Raw genomic sequence first — 20,414 nt, 5'->3', positions numbered from 1 at the left:
TATCTCCTGCAGGGGTTCTCAAATTTATTACTTGTTACTTCTCCAACTAATTTCCATTCAAGGTCAGAGGTCTGGAACAACTGGCAATAGCAAAATAACATTTAATCAACTCACTTAAAACTCTTAAGTAACAATCTATTGACAATCCAAAAAATCTAAATACATTTGAGCGTAGAGAAAGAAGTGGCAGTGTTAACCTGCAGTCAGTTGCATCAGTGTGACCTCTCCACTCTGACGTGTGATAATATCAAAAAAGTCATAAAAATCAAGGTGCCACAGTGTAGACAGATAGTCTCAGACATGTTCTTACATTTCCATGAGTTGGAGGAACTGTGTACTGGGGAGAACAAGACATGTTTTGTATCTGAGACTGAGGACTTGACAATTGTTGATGTGTGAACTCAGCAGTAACATTCTCTAGTAGTTAACATTGACAACATTGACGTGTTAATAATCCCCAGTTAGACTATATATGCAGTTTACTGGTCAATAGAAACTGTATTTCAAAACTTTATAAAGTTTTGTATTCACACTTGAGGTATGGGCTGGATTCTTATTGACTTGTTGCAGATGTGGACCAAAGTTTGGACTTTGAGAAACCCTGATCTACAGTACTATTTATCAGTCCTAATGTTCAAAGTAGTCAACTAAAAGAATGGTGGCAGAAAATAAATATGAGTAATGTCTGGAGAAAAATGGCCTGTTGTATAAGCAGAAGGACTTATACAACTTTATTGTGAAATACGTGCAATTCAGACTCTATTTAAATGCCTGAATAGCTGTAAATGTACTGAATGTATAACAGCTTTTGATTGGATAACTTAATTGTTCACACTCACATAGCCGTTGTGAGAATTTTTTTTTATTATTATTATAGCACAATAGACTATGTACTTCGTTTGATAATTAGATATTTTTGCAACAAGTCTCTCTGTAGAGAAAAAAACCCAGACTGACTGAAACTTGATTTTTGAAAATAAAGAGAAAAATGCACATTAAGATGGATATATAAATATCAACTGTTTCAAAACCCCCTATGCAGAAACTAAGTTACAACAGTGTTGATGCTTGCATTATATTAACCGACTCCCTGTGTTTTTCCCATGCAGATTGTGGTTTTATGGAACTGCGACAAACCTTTACCTCCTAGAAACAAGTGGCCCTCCACCAGCGTGCCTCTCTCTGTCATCGAAGGACAGACCAAGGTAACAGCTGCTGGCTTTTTGTATCCATTATGTATTGGAGTAAACTTAAATGCATAGCCGAGAAAACATCTATCTCCCCTTTATAAAACCGACTTGGCTTGGAGACACTAGACAGAAAGGATCCTGTGCAGTTAAAGACAACATAAGTGATGTTCTGAGAGATGGTTTAGAGAAAGACAGAAAAATAAAATATGCAGATTCATCAAGAACAGTACAGTATTAAGATTACATACTTGGAACTGACATCGAGATATTTCCCAAGAGAACACCAAAATCATTTCCCTTTTCCTCAGGCCTGGAAAAGTACTTGCAGAGAGCTAGACTTTTCAGCATGTGTGTCCCGTTTATTAAAACTGATGTTTTTACACTGAATTGGAATCATTTTTCCAATTACTTTTCATGCGAAGTCTCAGTTGTGAGGCAAACCAAAGATTATGTTAATAATGCAAAGGACAAAATCTGTCAATGTTAACTATGCAGATATTTAAGTCCTTTATCCCAAATCAGTGCAGTATGTCCAGTTGTTTAGTGGAATTTAACCAGGCTAGCATCACATATTCCTCAAACCATCAAAATAGCACTTGATTATACATTTAATTTATGCCGAGAAATTCCAGGAATCCATGAAAAAAATTCAAGGAATTCATTCTATTGAGGGACACAGTGATGATTCCCAGTGTCACTAAAGTCATCCTTTACTTATATTTAAATATAAAACCTAAATGCCACCAGAGTAGGAAGCTAAAATTGAGCTCAAATGATCCTGTGATGTGCATTCAGTTTTGTAATAAGCTCAGGGAGGAATTCTGCATCATTTAAAGCTTCACTTCATGATAAATGATTCAGTAAATTCAGAAATTACCCTTGAGGATACCAGCTGTTCGAGTCTTATGTGTTATTATATTAAAAGTCAAAGAAAAACAAGGGTGGGTCCTGATTAAAGCTCAGTGAAGCTGACTTGCACTTTGCAAACTGTCACTTTGCTCTGTAAGAGCTTCAAACGTTCTCCTAGCACTCAGTCCACAGGGCATGTTTGATTGTTTAGTGGTTCAGACAATCCAGGTGATGCTTTACTTCCTAAATGACTTGGTCTTTCATTCAGCTGTCTGTTTGCAAATGTTCTAGAGCTGTTTTTTTTATTGTTGTTTGTTTTGTTTTTTGTGTTGTCGCATTAAGCAGCAATTGTAAATTTCATCAATTTTCATCAAAAGCTCACATTAAAACCTCAAAATCAGAATATTAGTAACACTAATGGTGCTGGTACTAATACTAAAACAGCTTCTGTTGTTCCAAGATGAGCACTACTCATCCTACATACTAATCAGTATGTGCTAAACACGTTTTAATTGGTGCAGTCAGATGGATTTTTAAGGCCCTGATAATCATCACAGGTGTTTTCAATGACTTTGGTTGATTTAACCTGTAGCATAACTGTCTTTAACCCTGACTCTTCTCCTCACAGTTCTGTCACACCTGTTGGGGTTGAAAAACACCATTTTTTTCTATTTCAGCAACATAAATGTGAGAAGAGGTTAAATGATTCAAAATAAGTGAAACACCTGTGTGGGTGCCAACAGTGTCTGATAAAATGATCATATTCATTCCTGTGCTAGACGCCATCCAATCCGCTGTGACATTGTGACTGCTGCCATTCATACATGCCCGTACCTGTCCATTGTGTTGGGTCAAAACGTCTGTCTGTCCTGCTGCTTCTGCTGCTCATTTCAAATCAACACATTGAAGTCCCAGTCCTAGTTTATATACAACATCACTGACATAGTTTTAGAATCAGATTTAAAATTAGAACTAGAAATTTTAGGATTTAAACCTCTACAAAACAAAATGCAATCTATATAAAGACATTTTCAAAACAGATAAAAACAATACAACATTGTTCGGAATCAAACAATGTTCAATGGTTTAACAGTTTCAGTGGAAAAGTTGTTTTCATGTTGTACGTCAGGGGTGTCAAACATACGGCCCACAGGCCAACCCCAGCCTGCCAGAGGGTCCAATTCGGCCCATGGGATGACTGTAAAACTGTAAAATTTTAAATAATTTCTAGATCTTAACAGATTGTTTTGATCATAAAGTAAAATAATATATTGCTCAGCTCCAGATACCTGTAACTAAATGTTTTGTGCCTTTTGTAGATACACTGATCTGTAAGTTGTATGTGGAAATGATAACCTGAGGCATAATGTTGTTGAAATTGCATTTGTTTTTCTTTGGAAATTTCAGTTTGTTCATAATGTTTTGTAAAAAGACTGTTCATTAAATGTGGTTATTTTAAGAATGGTACTTTTTTGCACTAAAACAAAGGGGAAAATGTGGAGTTGTCATTATTTATCATTTTTTATGCTGTGATTTTACTGGTGCGACCCTCTTGAGATCAAGTTGGGCTGCATGTGGCCCCTTAACTAAAATGAGTTTGACACCCCTGTTGTACATACTGTCCTGTATCAACAAATGGTATTGACAAATTACTTTATCTACTGAAATTTCCAATGTTCTAGTACAATTTTCACTCCAATAATATTTTTATATAAAAGGTAACTCATTTAAGTTCAAATTTTGTTGCTCATAACACTTAGATAAGATTAATAGAAGCTTGTGCTCTGGTCTAATGCAGAGTCTACGATGACTTTAGACATGTTTTAGACATGTTTCATTAAAGCTATGATCGTTCCCCAACCTGAACAGCTCCTTTTCCACAAAGCTCACCATGTGTTCAGTGTATAGGATTTGGGGCAGTTTTGGGTGACAGACTGTAGGTATACGCTACCGTTCAAAAGTTTGGGGTCACCCAGGCAACTTCATGTTTTCCATGAAAACTCACGCTTTTATTCATGTGCTAACATAATTGCACAAGGGTTTTCTAATCATCAATTAGCCTTTCAACACCATTAGCTAACACAATGTAGCATTAGAACACAGGAGTGATGGCTGCTGAAATGGGCCTCTGTACCCCTATGAAGATATTCCATTAAAAATCAGCCGTTTCCAGCTAGAATAACCATTTGCCACATTAACAATGTCTAGACTGTATTTCTGAATTATTTAATGTTATTTTCATTGAAAAAACAGTTTTTCTTTCAAAAAATAAGGACGTTTCTAAGTGACCCCGAACTTTTGAACGGTAGTGTAAGCCTTCCATTTTTAGTGCTCATTTCACATAGCATTCTCCCACACCTCTGCTATCTGCATACTACCATTTTCCCAATCCCCTTTGCTACGGTAAGCAAAAGCAGCAACCTCCAAGCAGCAGCCTACACACTGAAAGTGTCACGTTTTGGCTAACTGAGCTATGCTGTATGGCAGCCATGCACCAGATGTTCCACCTAAACAATTCCCCATAACACTATTTAGCAGCTGCACGATTGCTGCTTCCCCGGCACCACCCAAGAGGATTGTCATTGGTTTAAAGAAATACAATCAATTCAGAGTGTTTCTTTGGCCAGCAGCAGAATGATAATTAGGTGTAGCCAGACAGTTCTCCAGCATTGACACAGAGTTCTGGAGATAGGTCTGACTATGCAAGACAAGACTTAAAGGAATCTATTAGCTAGCAATAGTAGTCATAATTGTTTTCATTAGTTCACAATCATCTGTAACTGTAAATCGTTGTGTTTTTGTGAGATGAGAAAGAATCCTTCACTTCTACACAGAGAACAGCTCCTCTTCCACAAAGCTCACCATGTGTGCCGACATGTTTCAGTAGTAGCCAGAACAGACAAGCCAAACACTGGCTCTAGAGAGGTCCTTGCAATCTGGTAGATGCCACTAATCGCCGCACACTGGTTCTGCAATCAAAGTTAGTTGCTGAGACCTAAACACAGATGAAAAGCCTGATCACTGGTGTGAGAGTTGTGAGCATTGTAGACCTCTTCATGTCTTCCCCAACCACCTCACCCTGCTGACTATGATGCATTCATTCGATATTCAAACCTTGAATCCAAACATAATCCGGTAAACATTCCAATGTAATTGGGAAAACAATTTATTCGTAGATATGAATGCAATTTCTAGCAAACAGGGTTGGCATTTTAGTGAGAAAATAACAGTCTGAAATCCATCTTCCGTTGTTGAAACTAATTTCCTGGGAGATTTTTTAAAAGCAGATGGTCTAAATATTCCAATAAAATAAACAGATGGCAGAGTCCCCACTACTTTCAACCCCTTGTGAAAAGCGTCAGGGCTTAAATTATTACATATATCTCCTGTTCTCTGTAGTGGTCGTAAAGTTTAAGAAACAAGCTTTTAATCAGAAGTTCATGAAATGAAACCTTGAACCTGCAGAATAAAATGTGGCTCAGGGAAGTGAAAAAAAGTTTGCCCCTTGAGCAATGTCCTCGACCACAGTCAGTTTACATGTGTGATTGTGTGTAACTGTGTGAGCATATTCAGGATAAAAAGGTGAACAAATCTGCAACTGGAAAAATTTTAAGACTTTACACAGCTGACAAACTGAGCTCAATAAATTTTCCACTACTAATACGAGGAATCTTTGTTTTATTGTTCCTGGGAAGCAGTTTACATTTTAAAACAAGAAAAGAACTCAGAGAGCACAGTACTCCGCCAAGGCTGTTCATTCCCCCATATTGCATTATCAGAAATGCAAGTTTTTTTTTTCTAAATGCAGCATTTGTTTATTAGTTATTGATGATCAGAAATCACGGCACTATAGAATGTGGCCATTTAATGTAGATGTACCCACAAACAAAATGACCTTACGCTGAGCACAGGCATGTGTTATGCATGTGCACGTTATGTACGGATACCGAATTGCATGTCCTAAATATGTAGCAGGTGGCGGGAATTGATGGGAATCAGAAACACCCCCACAATTTAATCTATTGTTCCTTGTATCATTTCCGACGGGTAAGTCCTAATAAGTCCACAACAGTGGATTTGTAGTAGGATCGCAATCATGTGATTGTCAGCAGGCAGCTAAGGGAGTGTCACTTGTAGTCATAGTTACAGTGACGCCGTGCCGCTATCTCGCAGTGATGCAGAAATCTTTAACAATCTGTGGATCCAGACTATAAGCCCCATCAGTGCCAAAATATAATTACTCAGTCCTTGTGTCGTTTCTGACCTTCCCTGAAAATTTCATCCAAATCTGTTAGTCAGTTCTTTGAGTAAAGTTGCTAACAGACAGACAAACCAATGCTGATCGTCACATAACTCTGCCGTGTTCCTTGGCAGAGTAATTAGACACAAATTACACTTAGTGGGTTTCAGGGCTGGTTCTAATTTTAACAAAGAGATAATATTTTTTAATGTAACTTTCTGTGGCCAAAACAAAACATTCAAATAAAGTTTTATTCCTGACAGGTGTGGCAATACAGCATTCAGATCACATCACAACTTACTGCACATGAAATATATAGTAGTAACTCATCATGTAACATTTTCAGATGTTACATATTAAAGTCATGTAATCCACAAATGACATTTCTTTGTTATTGATTCATACTGTGTGAAAACTGACCAGAGTCTCTCGTCAACAACAACAAAAAAATCAGGCTACGAATGAGGCATGAGCTTTGTAATCAAACTGCATCATAAATTTAAATTAATTTAAATCAAAAGCAGATCCTTACATTACTTTTCTTGTGGCTGCAGTTGTTTAAAGTTGCAGAGGAGAGAGGGAATGGCGTGTTGTGTCCAGTGTCTTGGATCATCTGACTTGTCTCAACTATGCTCCTATGCAGTGCTATTTCAGCTTTAAATAGAATCTTAACGGTGAAATTGAAGCAACTGGAGCTTTGACTGTTAGCTATTAGTCAGGACAAGAGTGTGACTTTGCTGGAATTGTTTTCATCTGTAGTATTACGAGTCAATGTTCTGTCTTCATGTACACGCATGCTGTGTGAAGTCACAGTGACATTTCATGAAACGGGAGAAACTGTCTCATGTTTTTCATCATACTTATTTTCTTATTTAACAGTTGAGCTTCTTAAAAATACATATGATCACTAACTGACTCAACCCCCCACAGATGCAGCTTCTGTCTCTATGTCAACCTCTTTTCGCTCTAATCCTCATGGTTTGTCGTGTAATTGCTTCTGTTTGTTTTCATGTATATCTCTCCCCCTTGAAATGCAAGAACAATGTTTCCACTGGTGACAGTAAAACGCCTCTCGGAGGCAATGTGTGCGTGTTTGTGTGTGTTTGGTCCTGTAATTAGTCATGTGGTATACTGTGGTGCAGCCCAGACAGATGCTCTTCGGTGTATTTCCTTCCAAGCGCTCGCTGTGTTTGTTCCCACTGTAATAACAACACGCATGCACACACTGAAAGTTTGTCATTTGCCTCCACTAAGTGCAGCAGCAGAGTAATTTGCTGTTGGTTATGAGTGTATCTGCTCTGTAATGCTGAGTGGATGCACTCCATCAACACGCTTCTGCTTCCTTGCTCTCTCCATCTTCAACCCCTGATTACCTCCACTGTTACTGAAGTCACATCTCCTGAAACACAGCACACTGACAATCACCTTTTTGTAAATTATTAACTAACTGTTTAATTTATTTTGTTAATATCCCACAAGTTTTTGTCCCTAAAGCAGTTTGCTTTTATGAAATTTAACATAAACCCCAGTATCTAGTGTCAAAATCATCTATAGCCAAACCATTCTGTAGTACAGAGCAGTCTGGTTGCATGTCATTATCATTATGTTATAGGGGGATAAAATGCTCTTGGTTGTTTGTATTTCTTTCAACCAATCACAATGGGCAGAGCTCCTTTAAAATAGTGGCGGGGGAAAATGTTTCGGTGAAACATTTGCATACAGGGAAGCAAGCAACATCATGAAAATGGATTATTCACTGCAGAAAACTAGCAGGGCTGCCTGGCTGCACCATCCAAATCCTCGAAAAAATCTGAAATTTTCAGTGTGGTTCATTGCTGCTCTGAAATTGTTGTTGTTTCCCTTAGTTAAGTAGATTTTGAAAATTGTAACATATAGATAGTGGAAGGAGAGGAAAGAGCAATTTGATCAAATGACCAGGGTAGTTTATATTAGCCTTTTCTGTTCTATGCGTACAATCCAAAAGTGATGTCCAAAAATCTGAGACTACAAGCACTACTTCTGTCTTGCATTTGTCATGAATTTGCGCCAATATTTTCTTTATTATTGATCATTTCAGTTTAAGAATTTAGTTGAAATGTTCAATATATATATATATATATATATATATATATATATATATATATTACACCATTATTCCTTCTATGTTTGTTCAGCTTAGAACACATTTCAACACAGTTTGAACTAGAAAAGCACTCAGAGAGCGCAGTACTCCGCCAAGGCTGTTCATTCTCCCATTTTCCTTGTCAGAAATGCAGCCTTTTGTTTATTAGTTATTGATGATCAGCAATGGCCATTTAATATAGATGTACCCACAAACAAAATCCCCTTGCACTGAGCACATGCATGTGTTATGCATGTGTATGTTATGTACGGATAATCAATAGTGGTACCTAAATATGTAGCAGGCGACAGGAATTGATGGGATTCGGAAACACCCCCACAATTTAATCAATTGTTCCTTGTATCATTTCCGATAAGTACGGAGCGGTTGACTTGTAGTAGGATTGAAATCACGTGGCAGCTGACGTAGTGTTCACTTGTTGTCATAGTTACAGTGACGCTGTGACGCTGTCTCGCAACGATACGGAAATCTTTACCAATCTGCGGATACAGAATATAAGCCGCATCACTGCCAAAATCTAATCACTTGGTCCTTGTGTCATTTTTGACCTTCCCTGAAAATTTCATCCAAGTCCATTTTTGAGTAATGTTGTGAACAAACAGACTAACAGACGGACAGGCAGACAAACCAGTGCCGATCGTCACATAACTCCGCCGCGTTCCTTGGTGGAGTAACAACACAGCAGATTTTTTTTTTTTTTTGCAAATGGGTTTTTCAAGCTATAAAATCAGTTCTGAGGGGCTTTTAACCATCAAGCAAAGCATGGTGGGAAGTCAGCTAACACTCCGGTTTTCTTCCTTTTAAAACTTGATTTAATGACTTCATAAAGCTCTAAGCTAAAGACTAATTTCTTATGTACAAAGACATCAAAGATAGACAACTAAAGTTTATAAATTCTGGAATTATACGAAATGAAAAACTAGATATTTTAGGTTGAATGAACTTAATATTGACGAAAATTTTTCTATTTACATTAAATTAACAAAAAGGGATTAGTTAATTCCTCACAAATATGCAAACCAGTGGTTGTATGGTTTACATACACAAATGAAGTTCACACTACAAAGTGTTTTCAGAAATGGAGGTACTCAACTGTGCTTGTAAGGTAACTGTTTAATACTGACACTCTAGGTGTCTTTGATTTTGACATCTTTGTTTGTCTTCAGGATTGTTTAACCAACCAATTAAACCTGGCATCATGTCTACAGGTAAAATGACTGTTTGGTTAGAAAAATCAGTTCCTCATTTCTCGGTCTGCCTGCTAAGCATTTTTGACCCACACATCAATATTATCGAGTGTGATCCATGAACTCCCCTCTGTCGCTGTCCATATGTCAACTATATCTCACCTTCATCAATCTCCTCTCAATGTTACCTGTCCTGCTCCCACCCACTGAATTTTGGATTAAGTTAATCTTCAGCATTGATCCTGACTGCTTAGCTATGCATTTAAATTACAGCAAAGGAGTATGACAGTGAAGAGTTCAAAGGCCAAGTAGGACCTAATGTTCAAATGTGATTGAACAATAGGTCAGGGCAGCAGACTTACAGAAAGATTGATGGCCTTGTTTCATCCTCTAAACAACTTTAGGTTATTTTATTTTTATTCACCTGGAAAGATGACCTTTGCACTTTATCCAGTCACTGGCAAAATTCAAATTTGATCAAAAACGAAAAGGTTTTTTTTTATGGCACATTGTAGAATTGATGCCTGGTTGTCTTTGTAATCACAAAAATAAAAAATATACCTGCATAAAACTACACTGTCAACACTTTAACCTTTAAAGTGGGTTTAAAATGACCCGGTGAGGTCGTTTTCTTGCAATATTTTTGTAATGAAAAGTTTTTATCATTTCATATTCCAGCTCTTCCTCAAAAGACATGTTTTGAATATAATTCCATTAAAATTTTTAAGTTGTGCACTTTTAAAGAAATTGTAATATTTATATTACTATCCCAAGCTCTTATCACTGAAAATATCATACAAGAGGTGATGCAGTGCACAAACTTGGAGGGACAGAGAGTAGCAACAGCTGGAGGAAAAGACTGGAAAAATGTCAACAAAATGGATGATGACATTCTTCTATTGCTGTTGTGTGTAATACTGTATTCTTCTTTTTCAATTATCAAAATGTTCAAAATTTGTTATAAAGTAAGCAAATAAACTTATTTCAAATATGAAATCATTCTTGTGTGGACAAAAATATAATACAAACAATAATTCAAATGTTTATTCTTAACCAAAATGACAAAAATGTTATAAAAGCACATAGATTATATACAAGTCATTTTTGACCCCCTTGAAAGAGTGTAGGGTCCAATCACTCGTGCATCTAAGGGTTAATCCCAACATCTGACACATTATGTGCTCACAGAATTGTTATGACTGCTGTTTCCCTTTTACACATCCAGCATTCACAGAACATTAGCATCCCTTTGGAGGCCTTTTAGCTCTGTTTTGGTCTCCACCAACTCAGCAAAGCAGTCGAGCTGTTAATCTGTTAAAGGCTCTACATTAGGTAGCATGCAGTGAGGTTTTTGTGGTGTGTTTCCTGAAAACAGCTTTCTAAGGTTGGCAGGAGCAGTGAGAGTGAACCTCAGCAGGAAAGTTACGAGCCATGAAATGAAAACAATGCTTTAGAAGATGCTGAGCTGTAGGGAACTGTGGAGTCAGTTGATAATGTTCTGTGTATTTATCTCAACAAAGAGCTCATTTCACATTGCACAAGTGATATAATTTCTTGGTATTTTAAAAATATGCTATAACTTGTGTAGCTTCAAGTCCATGTCAGATCTAATACAATACACATACACCGATCAGGCATAACATTATGACCACCTGCCTAATATTGTGTTGGTCCCCTTTATGCTGCTAAAACTCCTCTGACCCAGTGGGGCATGGAAACAGGATCTCTGGGGATGTCTTGTGGCATCGGGATGGTGGCAGTGAATTCTATGGGTTGCAGGGTGGGACCTATTTAGATCAGGCTTATCCTGGAACATCCCACAGATACTCAGTAAGTTTTGGATCTGGGGAATGTGGAACCCAGGTGAACACCTTAGCTCTGTCATGTTCCCCGGACCACACCTGAGTAGTTTTTGTGGTGTGTTGGGGTGCATTGTCCTGCCGAGGGTGGCAACTGGCATCAAGGACTGCTGTTGCCATAGGAGGTGGGGGTTGGTGGGTTGCTTGACCTTCAATGTTTAGGTAGGTGGTACATGTCAGACATCCACATGAATGTCAGGACTCAAGGTTTTCCAGCAGAACATTGCATTATAACAAGATGATCGATGTTATTCACTTCACCTGTCAATGGTCATAATGTTGTGGCTGATCAGTGTAGTTCTATAGATAAATTAAGACACAATAACACTTCTGAGATAAAGCATTGTCTGGAAATTTAGTGTGTACACTGATTAGTCACAACATTAAAAATAAATGCATAATATTGTGTAGGTTCTTCTCTCACTGTTAAAATGGCCTCAAACCATCAGGACTTGAACACAGAACCTGTGTGAGTGTCCTGTGGTGTCAGGCCCCTGTGGATCAGGCTCGTTCCAGTAAATCACACAAATACTTTACTAGACTTCGATCTGGGGAGTTTGAAAGCTGGGTCTACACCCTGGGCTCTTTGTCATCTTCCTCAAGCTGCTTCTAAACAGTTCTTGCAGGGTTCTTTAACCTGCAATGGGAGATCACTCGCGCTGAGGAGTGCTGTTCCTAAGGTGTAGGTGCTTGGCTTACAACAATGTTTAGATGTGTGGTACATTTTCCAGCTGTATCCACATGAATGCCAAAGGTTTCTCAGCAGAACATTGTATTGACAGGATCACTGTTATTCATTTCACCTGTCAGTTTGTGATAGGGGAAGATTTTTATATGCCAATTCAAACTGGGTCCTCTTTAGCAAGGATTTAAAAGTGACAAATGCTGAGGCAGGTCTGTAATGAAGGGGTCAACCATTTGAAAACTTAGCAGCAAAAGAAAATGCTGTCTTTGTTTTTGACCTGGATGTTGGAACCACCAGCAGCATCTGGTCAGTTGAATCTAAAAAGCACAGTAAACTTTAAAATCAATTCTGAAATCAACAGGTAACCACTGAAGTGAGACTTAAATAGAAGTAGTGTAGTTTTGCTTACAGCTACCAGTCAACAGGAATGCTGCAACATTCTGTACTGGTTATAGACACGCAATGCACATACTAAGATCTATGTAAGGAGATGTGGTCTATGTAAGTATGACTACCTGCACATCTGTCAAGGAAAAGAATGATTTAATCTTAGATTTAATCTTATAAATCACGCTTACTTAGGAAAAAATGTGCCATAATAGCTGAACTAATCCCTTCGTTCAATTTGAACGAATTGTCCAAGATCACAACTCTTTTACTGACAGGAATACAAAGCACTGTCTGGAAATATACTGTATACTTTATTCATTTGCATCTAGATAATTAAAGAATTTTGAATGGATTTAGCTGATAAGCAAGATACGTTTGCATTCCGTTGTCCTTATAGATAGACTAATTGTAGTGACAGATCATAAAACCAGCTGTCATTAGCATTTTATTTTTCTGTTTAGTTAACAGGCCTAAATATTATGTGGAAAGCAGAACTGAAAGCATAAAAATGGGCTGGAAATGGGGATAAAGGCTTTGCTCTGACATACAACACAATAATAAAGAGCTTTCTTTGTAGTGTCAATTTATCATTTCTCATATCAGTAATGACAAGAAACGTGTTCATGATGAGAAAAAGTGGCTGTTCAGAGTTTATGATGGCGCTGCAGATAGCTATGTGATCTTTGACTTTTAACTGTAATTTACAGACATCTAGATATATCGATGTCATAAAAGCAGACCAGATATCTCCAAAGACTCCCTTTGAAGTAGCAAGAGTCATGGCAAATATAAAAAGAGAAAATAAGTGGAAAGAGAGCAACAAAGATAAGGTTCAGACCATTGAACTGCCAGAGATCTCAGTGGGATCTAATCTCTGTCCAGGGGCAAAAAAGCATTGACACCAGCCAGAGGGAGGCATAGGGGGAGTGATTGGATGGTGAGGGTAGGGTTACTCAGACAGCTACAGGCAGACACACTGGTGAATTCAGCCAGTATGAGGTTTTGAAGACCACTGCCAATGCTGGATTGAAAGTGCAGAAGGGTGATATTTTACGACTGTATTAAATGTCTTTCAGTTTGACCATTTTCAAACTGCAAGATGCTGTTATGAATTCTTTACAGATGAAAAAGAATCTACACAATGTTCAGCCCATCATTGGACATTTAAGATCAAATATGAGGGAAAACACACTGGATCGAGACTACCATCATGCTGGTGGGTCAGTGCTAAAATTATGCTTAACAGGTATAGTGTTTACCACGGTCAGCATCTTCGTTACCTTGTTACCATGTAATAATACAGCTTAATTCTTATTTTATCTCATTTAAATCTACATCTCTGAGATGATGTAAGTAAAAGTATGATCTTAGAATGAACCTTGACAAAGGTAATATATATGTGCTTTCAGGCTTTAATAACTTATATGCTGCATTCAATATCATCGATTCTGGCTTGGCTGCAGACCCATCCATGTTAACGTCTCAAACAGAGTTCTTTTCTAAGTCTAAATGTCTAAGGTCCCTTTTCGACCAAGCTGGTCCCAGTGCTATTTCGGAGCCAGTGCCTGACTTAGCACCAGTTCTTTGAGTTTCCACCAATTAAGCACCAACTTCAGGCTCCAAAAACTGGTGCTTAGAGACTATGTGGTGTCTCTGGGTGAGTTGGTGTCATCTAAAACTGGTGTCCAACAGGGATCCATTCTGGGACCCACACTTTTTTATCTGTCCAAGTTGCCACTGGGAAACATCATTGGAAAGCATGAAATTCATGTTCATACCTATGTTGATGATACACAGTTTAACGTTTTCTTGTCATCTGATGACACTCGCTCAGTTGACAAAATTGTTTTGTTGCCTAAATAACACTAATATGTAGATGTAAAACCTCCTCCTGTCAACAGCAAATAAACTGAGGTGCTAATCATTGGCGCGAATAAAAGGCAGACTCACCTTGGCAATTATTTTAAAAATCTTGCAATGAACCGAAAGCATGAAGCAAAAACATCTTTGATTGTGACCATTCCTTTTAATCCCAGGACAGAAACATCACTAGAGGAGAACAGATGATCTCCAGCCATTAGGATAAACCACAGATGTTTGTACTAAATTAGCTGTTCATCAATCCAGTGGTTGTTGAATTATTTCAGTTTGTACATAAATGGTGGGCCAGCTAGTGCACTGACACTGTCATCCAAAGAACCACACCACTTGGATGGTAAAAGCATATCCAGAATAGAGAGTATGGAGCAAGCTTATAGTTTATCATGTAATACAAAAGATGCATTAAAGATCCATTTACTCGCTTGTGCATCAAGCTTTAGACTGTCACTAAAGCAAACCGAGTTTGCTCAGTTACCCAGAAAATAAATAAAAAAGCAGATGTTCCAAGATTTTGAGATCCTCTAAGACATCATCACGTTGAATTGTTAGTTTTTCACTTTAGACGTGCACATATAACATTTTTTGCATAAATTGTTATTAGTAATGATGTTGATGTTAATATTGTGTGTTAAACAACCTTTTCTATTTGATATGAGCTTGCATCTTTCTGCTTGGTTCTTAATGTTTGAAAGTCTCCTCCCTAACACAGATGATAGCCCTAGTTTGTGCATCTGCCAGCAAATGCAAGAATTATACGCCCTGGTGAAGATGTGATATGGTGAAACCTTCTTAACAAGCAAGTCAGTGGACCTTGAGCTGAGATTGCTTCATCACAAATGCAAATGTACAGTTATGTCTACTTATCTGGTCTAATTATCAAAGCAGCATATGATGATGTGACAGAGTTTGGTCCAGAATTTATTGAGAAAGTAAGAAGAAGAAAAGGATGCATGCAGGAAACATGATGATACTTGAAAGTCAACAAAAGATTATCTGAGGGATGCTGGGAAATGCAGGGAAGGTATTTTGTAAGGATTCTGTCTAGAATACTTCTAGACTAGAATATGTTGACAGTTTTCTTTATCCTTTTGTACATCTTTGGTATTATATATGTTTACATTCATTCTGTTAGGTTCAGATGAATTCAGTTGACAATGAAGCCTGTGGCTATTTTCGAACAGCCAGTTACACAATAATGATGACTTTTCCTAAGGAAGCTGAGAAACTTTTGCCTCCTATGAACACTGTCCTGACTGAACTAATCACCTGCCTACTGATTATAGGGCAATCATCCAAAGAAAATACATTTTGTGCCAAGACTTCTCACATCAGTTAACAACTTACTGCAGAATGCTATTTGGCACTCCCAAGTATTTGGAGGAATTTAGGGGATTTGTGTTCAAATTCGTTTGATGTTACGCTTAATTTCTTGATGAATTTCGTCTCAGCATCCATCAGCTCATTAAGCTGAGATGGGAGTAGACATTAACCTTGCAGATATTTGCAATCTTACTTTCCTAAATAAGCCTCTTAATGTTACCCCTGGGGGTGTAAATTCAATCTACTTTATTTCAGGCCGTGAATCCATATGAAAACGTCACTGCTGTGACAGTAGTTAACATACAGGTTCATTTCACTGACATAAAATTAGTTGACTCAAATAAACTCTTAAAAAAAAGGCAATTAGAGACAGTTTAACATAAGCATTTCTCATGTTTCCTGCCGCTATAGGGGAATGTAATCTTACCTGTTGAGTTAAAGGTGAAGCAAAAGCACCAGGTTGTCAAGCTAAACAATATTTTGCTGGACGTAATATTATGGAAATAAGCAGCTTTGCTATCACATGATGAAAAAATAAATCTTCTGCTTACACTGAGATATATCATATAGAAATCTGTATTTCTGCTTTGCTGGCCACCCACATTCAGTGTAAAAATAGCTAAAAACTACCTTTGAAAAATCACATTTGCTGATCCTTTTGTTTGCGCTTTTCGTGTTTGATCTTTTTTTTCGTCAGATACCTGTGTTGCACAAATTTCTGGAGAAATGTTCTACCATTCTAAAGAGATATATTTTTCCAGCTGTCTTTGCTGGAGGAGTTGTGCTGCTCTGATTTTCTTTTTAAAATTCACCAAATTTGTTGCACTGGGTTCAAGTCAGGCAACATACTTGTCCAGGTCATATATTAGACTTTTTTTCTTCTTTAGATGCTCTAATGTAATTCTGGCAGTGTACTCCAGATTGTTATCATGCTGTAATATTTCTCTTCTGACAAGCATCTCCGGAATGTGTGTCATCTTGTCAGCCAGGATACATCATCACACTCCAACCTGTGTATAGCTCTGTCAGGACTATGCATTCACTATGATTGTCCTGGCCAGGTTTAGACTAAACTTGCTTGACTCCATCTGAGCTAATGTATCTCTGTCTGATCTGACCAAATAATATACTGCTGGTATTCCTCACATGAATGTTTGTGTTATTTAGCAAAATGCTATCTTGCAGTTTTATGCAGAGCAATTAGGGGATGCTCCCCATAGTGGCTGACAATTTGCAATATTCTTTGCACTATCTGAGCTGTCACAGAAATTCAGCATTTCCATCTCAATTTCCATTGATAACCCTGTATGAAGTCTGAGGCACCTGTGGTCTGATTTTAGGGGATGCCACTGCAACTCACTCTACACTACTTGATTACTGTTGCAACTGTGTTTAGTTTGTCACAGATTTCCCTGTATCCTTTTCCATCTTTGTGAAGTCTGACAATCAGATTTTTGAGTTCATCTGGCAATTCTTTTCTATATGGAGCCATGATGCAGACATGACGATAGACACAGCCCATAGGTCCAAAACTGAGAAAATTCCAGTGTTCACAACTCATTTTACAACCTTGCTAATGCAGTTAGGGTACTTAGAAATCATAAGTGTATTTCGTTTAAGCGATCACAGGTTTGACAACTTGTGTGTCAATGACCACAGAAAAGTGATTCACATTAAATGCATTGAGTTTCTACTTTGGGGGCAGCCTTTTTCATGTGGTCTTTGTAAAATACATAAGTTCACAAGAGTAAATAGTAGACTTGGTCACTTACAAATAATGCAATTATTGAGAGGTGACACAAATTTACACAGAGGTGTACTCACTTCTCTATCTGTATATTTCATATTAAGAAAGAAAATTCTTTTGTTGCAGTATATTTCAAGGTACTTTTATGTTACACTGGGCATCATTTGAACTGAATATCATACTATCCCTGTTCAAGTGAAGTACACTCCAAGCACCCATAAAACATTTCTGATTGTAATAACATTGCAATCAGAAAATGTTAACAGTGTTTTACAAATGATGTTGTAGTAAATTCTGGAAATACTACTCAAAGATGGTGATAAAGCACATTGGCAAAACTTGTTGTTGAATTTGTCAATTGTGCATGTCTAATGTGACATTTGATCCTTTTTGTATGTTTTTTAGGATGCAGGTTGAGTTAGCCGAACATTTTCCCCCATACATCTGAGATCTGTGCCCCCTTCTATTCCCGACACAAACACTTAAATAATTCACACTTTAATTACAAGTCAATAACATCAGCAGCAGCCATCCTTAGGCTAATGGATCAAGGTCTACTACACTTTCTGTTAGGCGCTGACTTGATAAAGACTCAGAGAAACCTTATTAAGTCAGCTTGTTGATCAATAGACTCACAGTTGGTGGTGAAACAAACACATTTGTTGTTAATTTGTCAAGATTTCTTCATGCCTTTATATCATCACAACAATGATTATTAAAGTACACAAAAGTTCTTTGACCCTGAAGCAGCATTGAATCAGTAAAGTTTCAGCAGTTAAGAGTTTCATCACATTTTCCCTGATGAAAATGATGCCTTTGATGTGTTAACTATATTGACAAATTACTGCCTCTGTCTCTCTGCAGACGATGAGCAGTCGTTTTTTCCCTCACGATATCATCGTCACTGATGCCGTTCTCAGTCTGGATGAAGACTCAGTTCTCTCAACCAATGAGGTAAGTTACTGATAACTTATCAGCCAATCAGCATAACACTGACGTTTCACAAACTGAACTGAGGTGCTGATGCTTTGTCAACAAAATGAGGTGAGAAGGCTCCAGTCCCAAGAAACAAGGCCACCAAAACACTGTTATCAAAAATCTGAATTGGAATCTCAGGTACTGAATTACTCACCAAACACAACCAGACTATTTTTATAGGGTTTATAGGCTGAGACCATTACTCACATTGAGGTGGCACAAGGGCTTGTTAACTCAGATATCACACTGTTCAAACAATCTTCATTTTCTTTCTTTTGGCTGCAGGTTCTGGGTCAGTCTTACATTGTTCAGTAGTTTATAGGACATGTTTCCAGAGCTCTTCAAAGTAGTTCATCCCTACAGTCTTTAGGAGTCTGTACAAGAGCTTCAAGTAAATCTACAGCTAAAATGCAGGTACGAACAGATTTGTAATTTACATTAAAAAAGCAGTTGTATTTTTTATCATGCCAATACACTTCTCAGAGAGAAAAATACAAAAACATTTGAATTGCTACACAATCAGTGTAAACAGTTTCTGGTTGGTGAGAACAATTTGGTTGTATGCACTGGTGAAAGTAGTTTTAAATTCTTGCCGGTACTATTATCAAAACCCTCATCTCGCTCTAACTTCATGCATTTTAAAATAGCAAAGTCAAAACGCAAACAAATAAAAACATATTAATATTTTACTATACCAGTGGAATAGATGGGAATTAAAAACACTTGAAAATATGGTAAACTTTTTGCTTTAATTGAAACACTGATAAACATCCAGTAGGGGATGCCACTGCAACTCACTCTACACTACTTGATTACTGTTGCAACTGTGTTTAGTTTGTCACAGATTTCCCTGTATCCTTTTCCATCTTTGTGAAGTCTGACAATCAGATTTTTGAGTTCATCTGGCAATTCTTTTCTATATGGAGCCATGATGCAGACATGACGATAGACACAGCCCATAGGTCCAAAACTGAGAAAATTCCAGTGTTCACAACTCATTTTACAACCTTGCTAATGCAGTTAGGGTACTTAGAAATCATAAGTGTATTTCGTTTAAGCGATCACAGGTTTGACAACTTGTGTGTCAATGACCACAGAAAAGTGATTCACATTAAATGCATTGAGTTTCTACTTTGGGGGCAGCCTTTTTCATGTGGTCTTTGTAAAATACATAAGTTCACAAGAGTAAATAGTAGACTTGGTCACTTACAAATAATGCAATTATTGAGAGGTGACACAAATTTACACAGAGGTGTACTCACTTCTCTATCTGTATATTTCATATTAAGAAAGAAAATTCTTTTGTTGCAGTATATTTCAAGGTACTTTTATGTTACACTGGGCATCATTTGAACTGAATATCATACTATCCCTGTTCAAGTGAAGTACACTCCAAGCACCCATAAAACATTTCTGATTGTAATAACATTGCAATCAGAAAATGTTAACAGTGTTTTACAAATGATGTTGTAGTAAATTCTGGAAATACTACTCAAAGATGGTGATAAAGCACATTGGCAAAACTTGTTGTTGAATTTGTCAATTGTGCATGTCTAATGTGACATTTGATCCTTTTTGTATGTTTTTTAGGATGCAGGTTGAGTTAGCCGAACATTTTCCCCCATACATCTGAGATCTGTGCCCCCTTCTATTCCCGACACAAACACTTAAATAATTCACACTTTAATTACAAGTCAATAACATCAGCAGCAGCCATCCTTAGGCTAATGGATCAAGGTCTACTACACTTTCTGTTAGGCGCTGACTTGATAAAGACTCAGAGAAACCTTATTAAGTCAGCTTGTTGATCAATAGACTCACAGTTGGTGGTGAAACAAACACATTTGTTGTTAATTTGTCAAGATTTCTTCATGCCTTTATATCATCACAACAATGATTATTAAAGTACACAAAAGTTCTTTGACCCTGAAGCAGCATTGAATCA

General features: G+C 37.5%; 1 protein-coding gene across 1 annotated transcript in view; it reads left to right on the top strand.

Annotated features, from left to right (window-relative positions):
- Positions 1–20,414, top strand: part of LOC111564587 (exostosin-1) — a 458,700-nt gene that overhangs the window by 407,523 nt on the left and 30,763 nt on the right. Inside the window, exons 9-10 of the mRNA XM_023264250.3 lie at positions 1,110–1,205; positions 18,356–18,445. Of these exons, the coding sequence (XP_023120018.1) occupies positions 1,110–1,205; positions 18,356–18,445 (186 nt within the window). The remainder of the gene's footprint in view (positions 1–1,109; positions 1,206–18,355; positions 18,446–20,414) is intronic.

Source organism: Amphiprion ocellaris, chromosome 12 (genome assembly GCF_022539595.1).
Source record: "Amphiprion ocellaris isolate individual 3 ecotype Okinawa chromosome 12, ASM2253959v1, whole genome shotgun sequence".
In the NCBI taxonomy this organism is placed as follows: domain Eukaryota; kingdom Metazoa; phylum Chordata; class Actinopteri; family Pomacentridae; genus Amphiprion; species Amphiprion ocellaris.
Note: the sequence above shows the minus strand (reverse complement) of the source record. Positions and strands in the feature narration are given on the sequence as shown.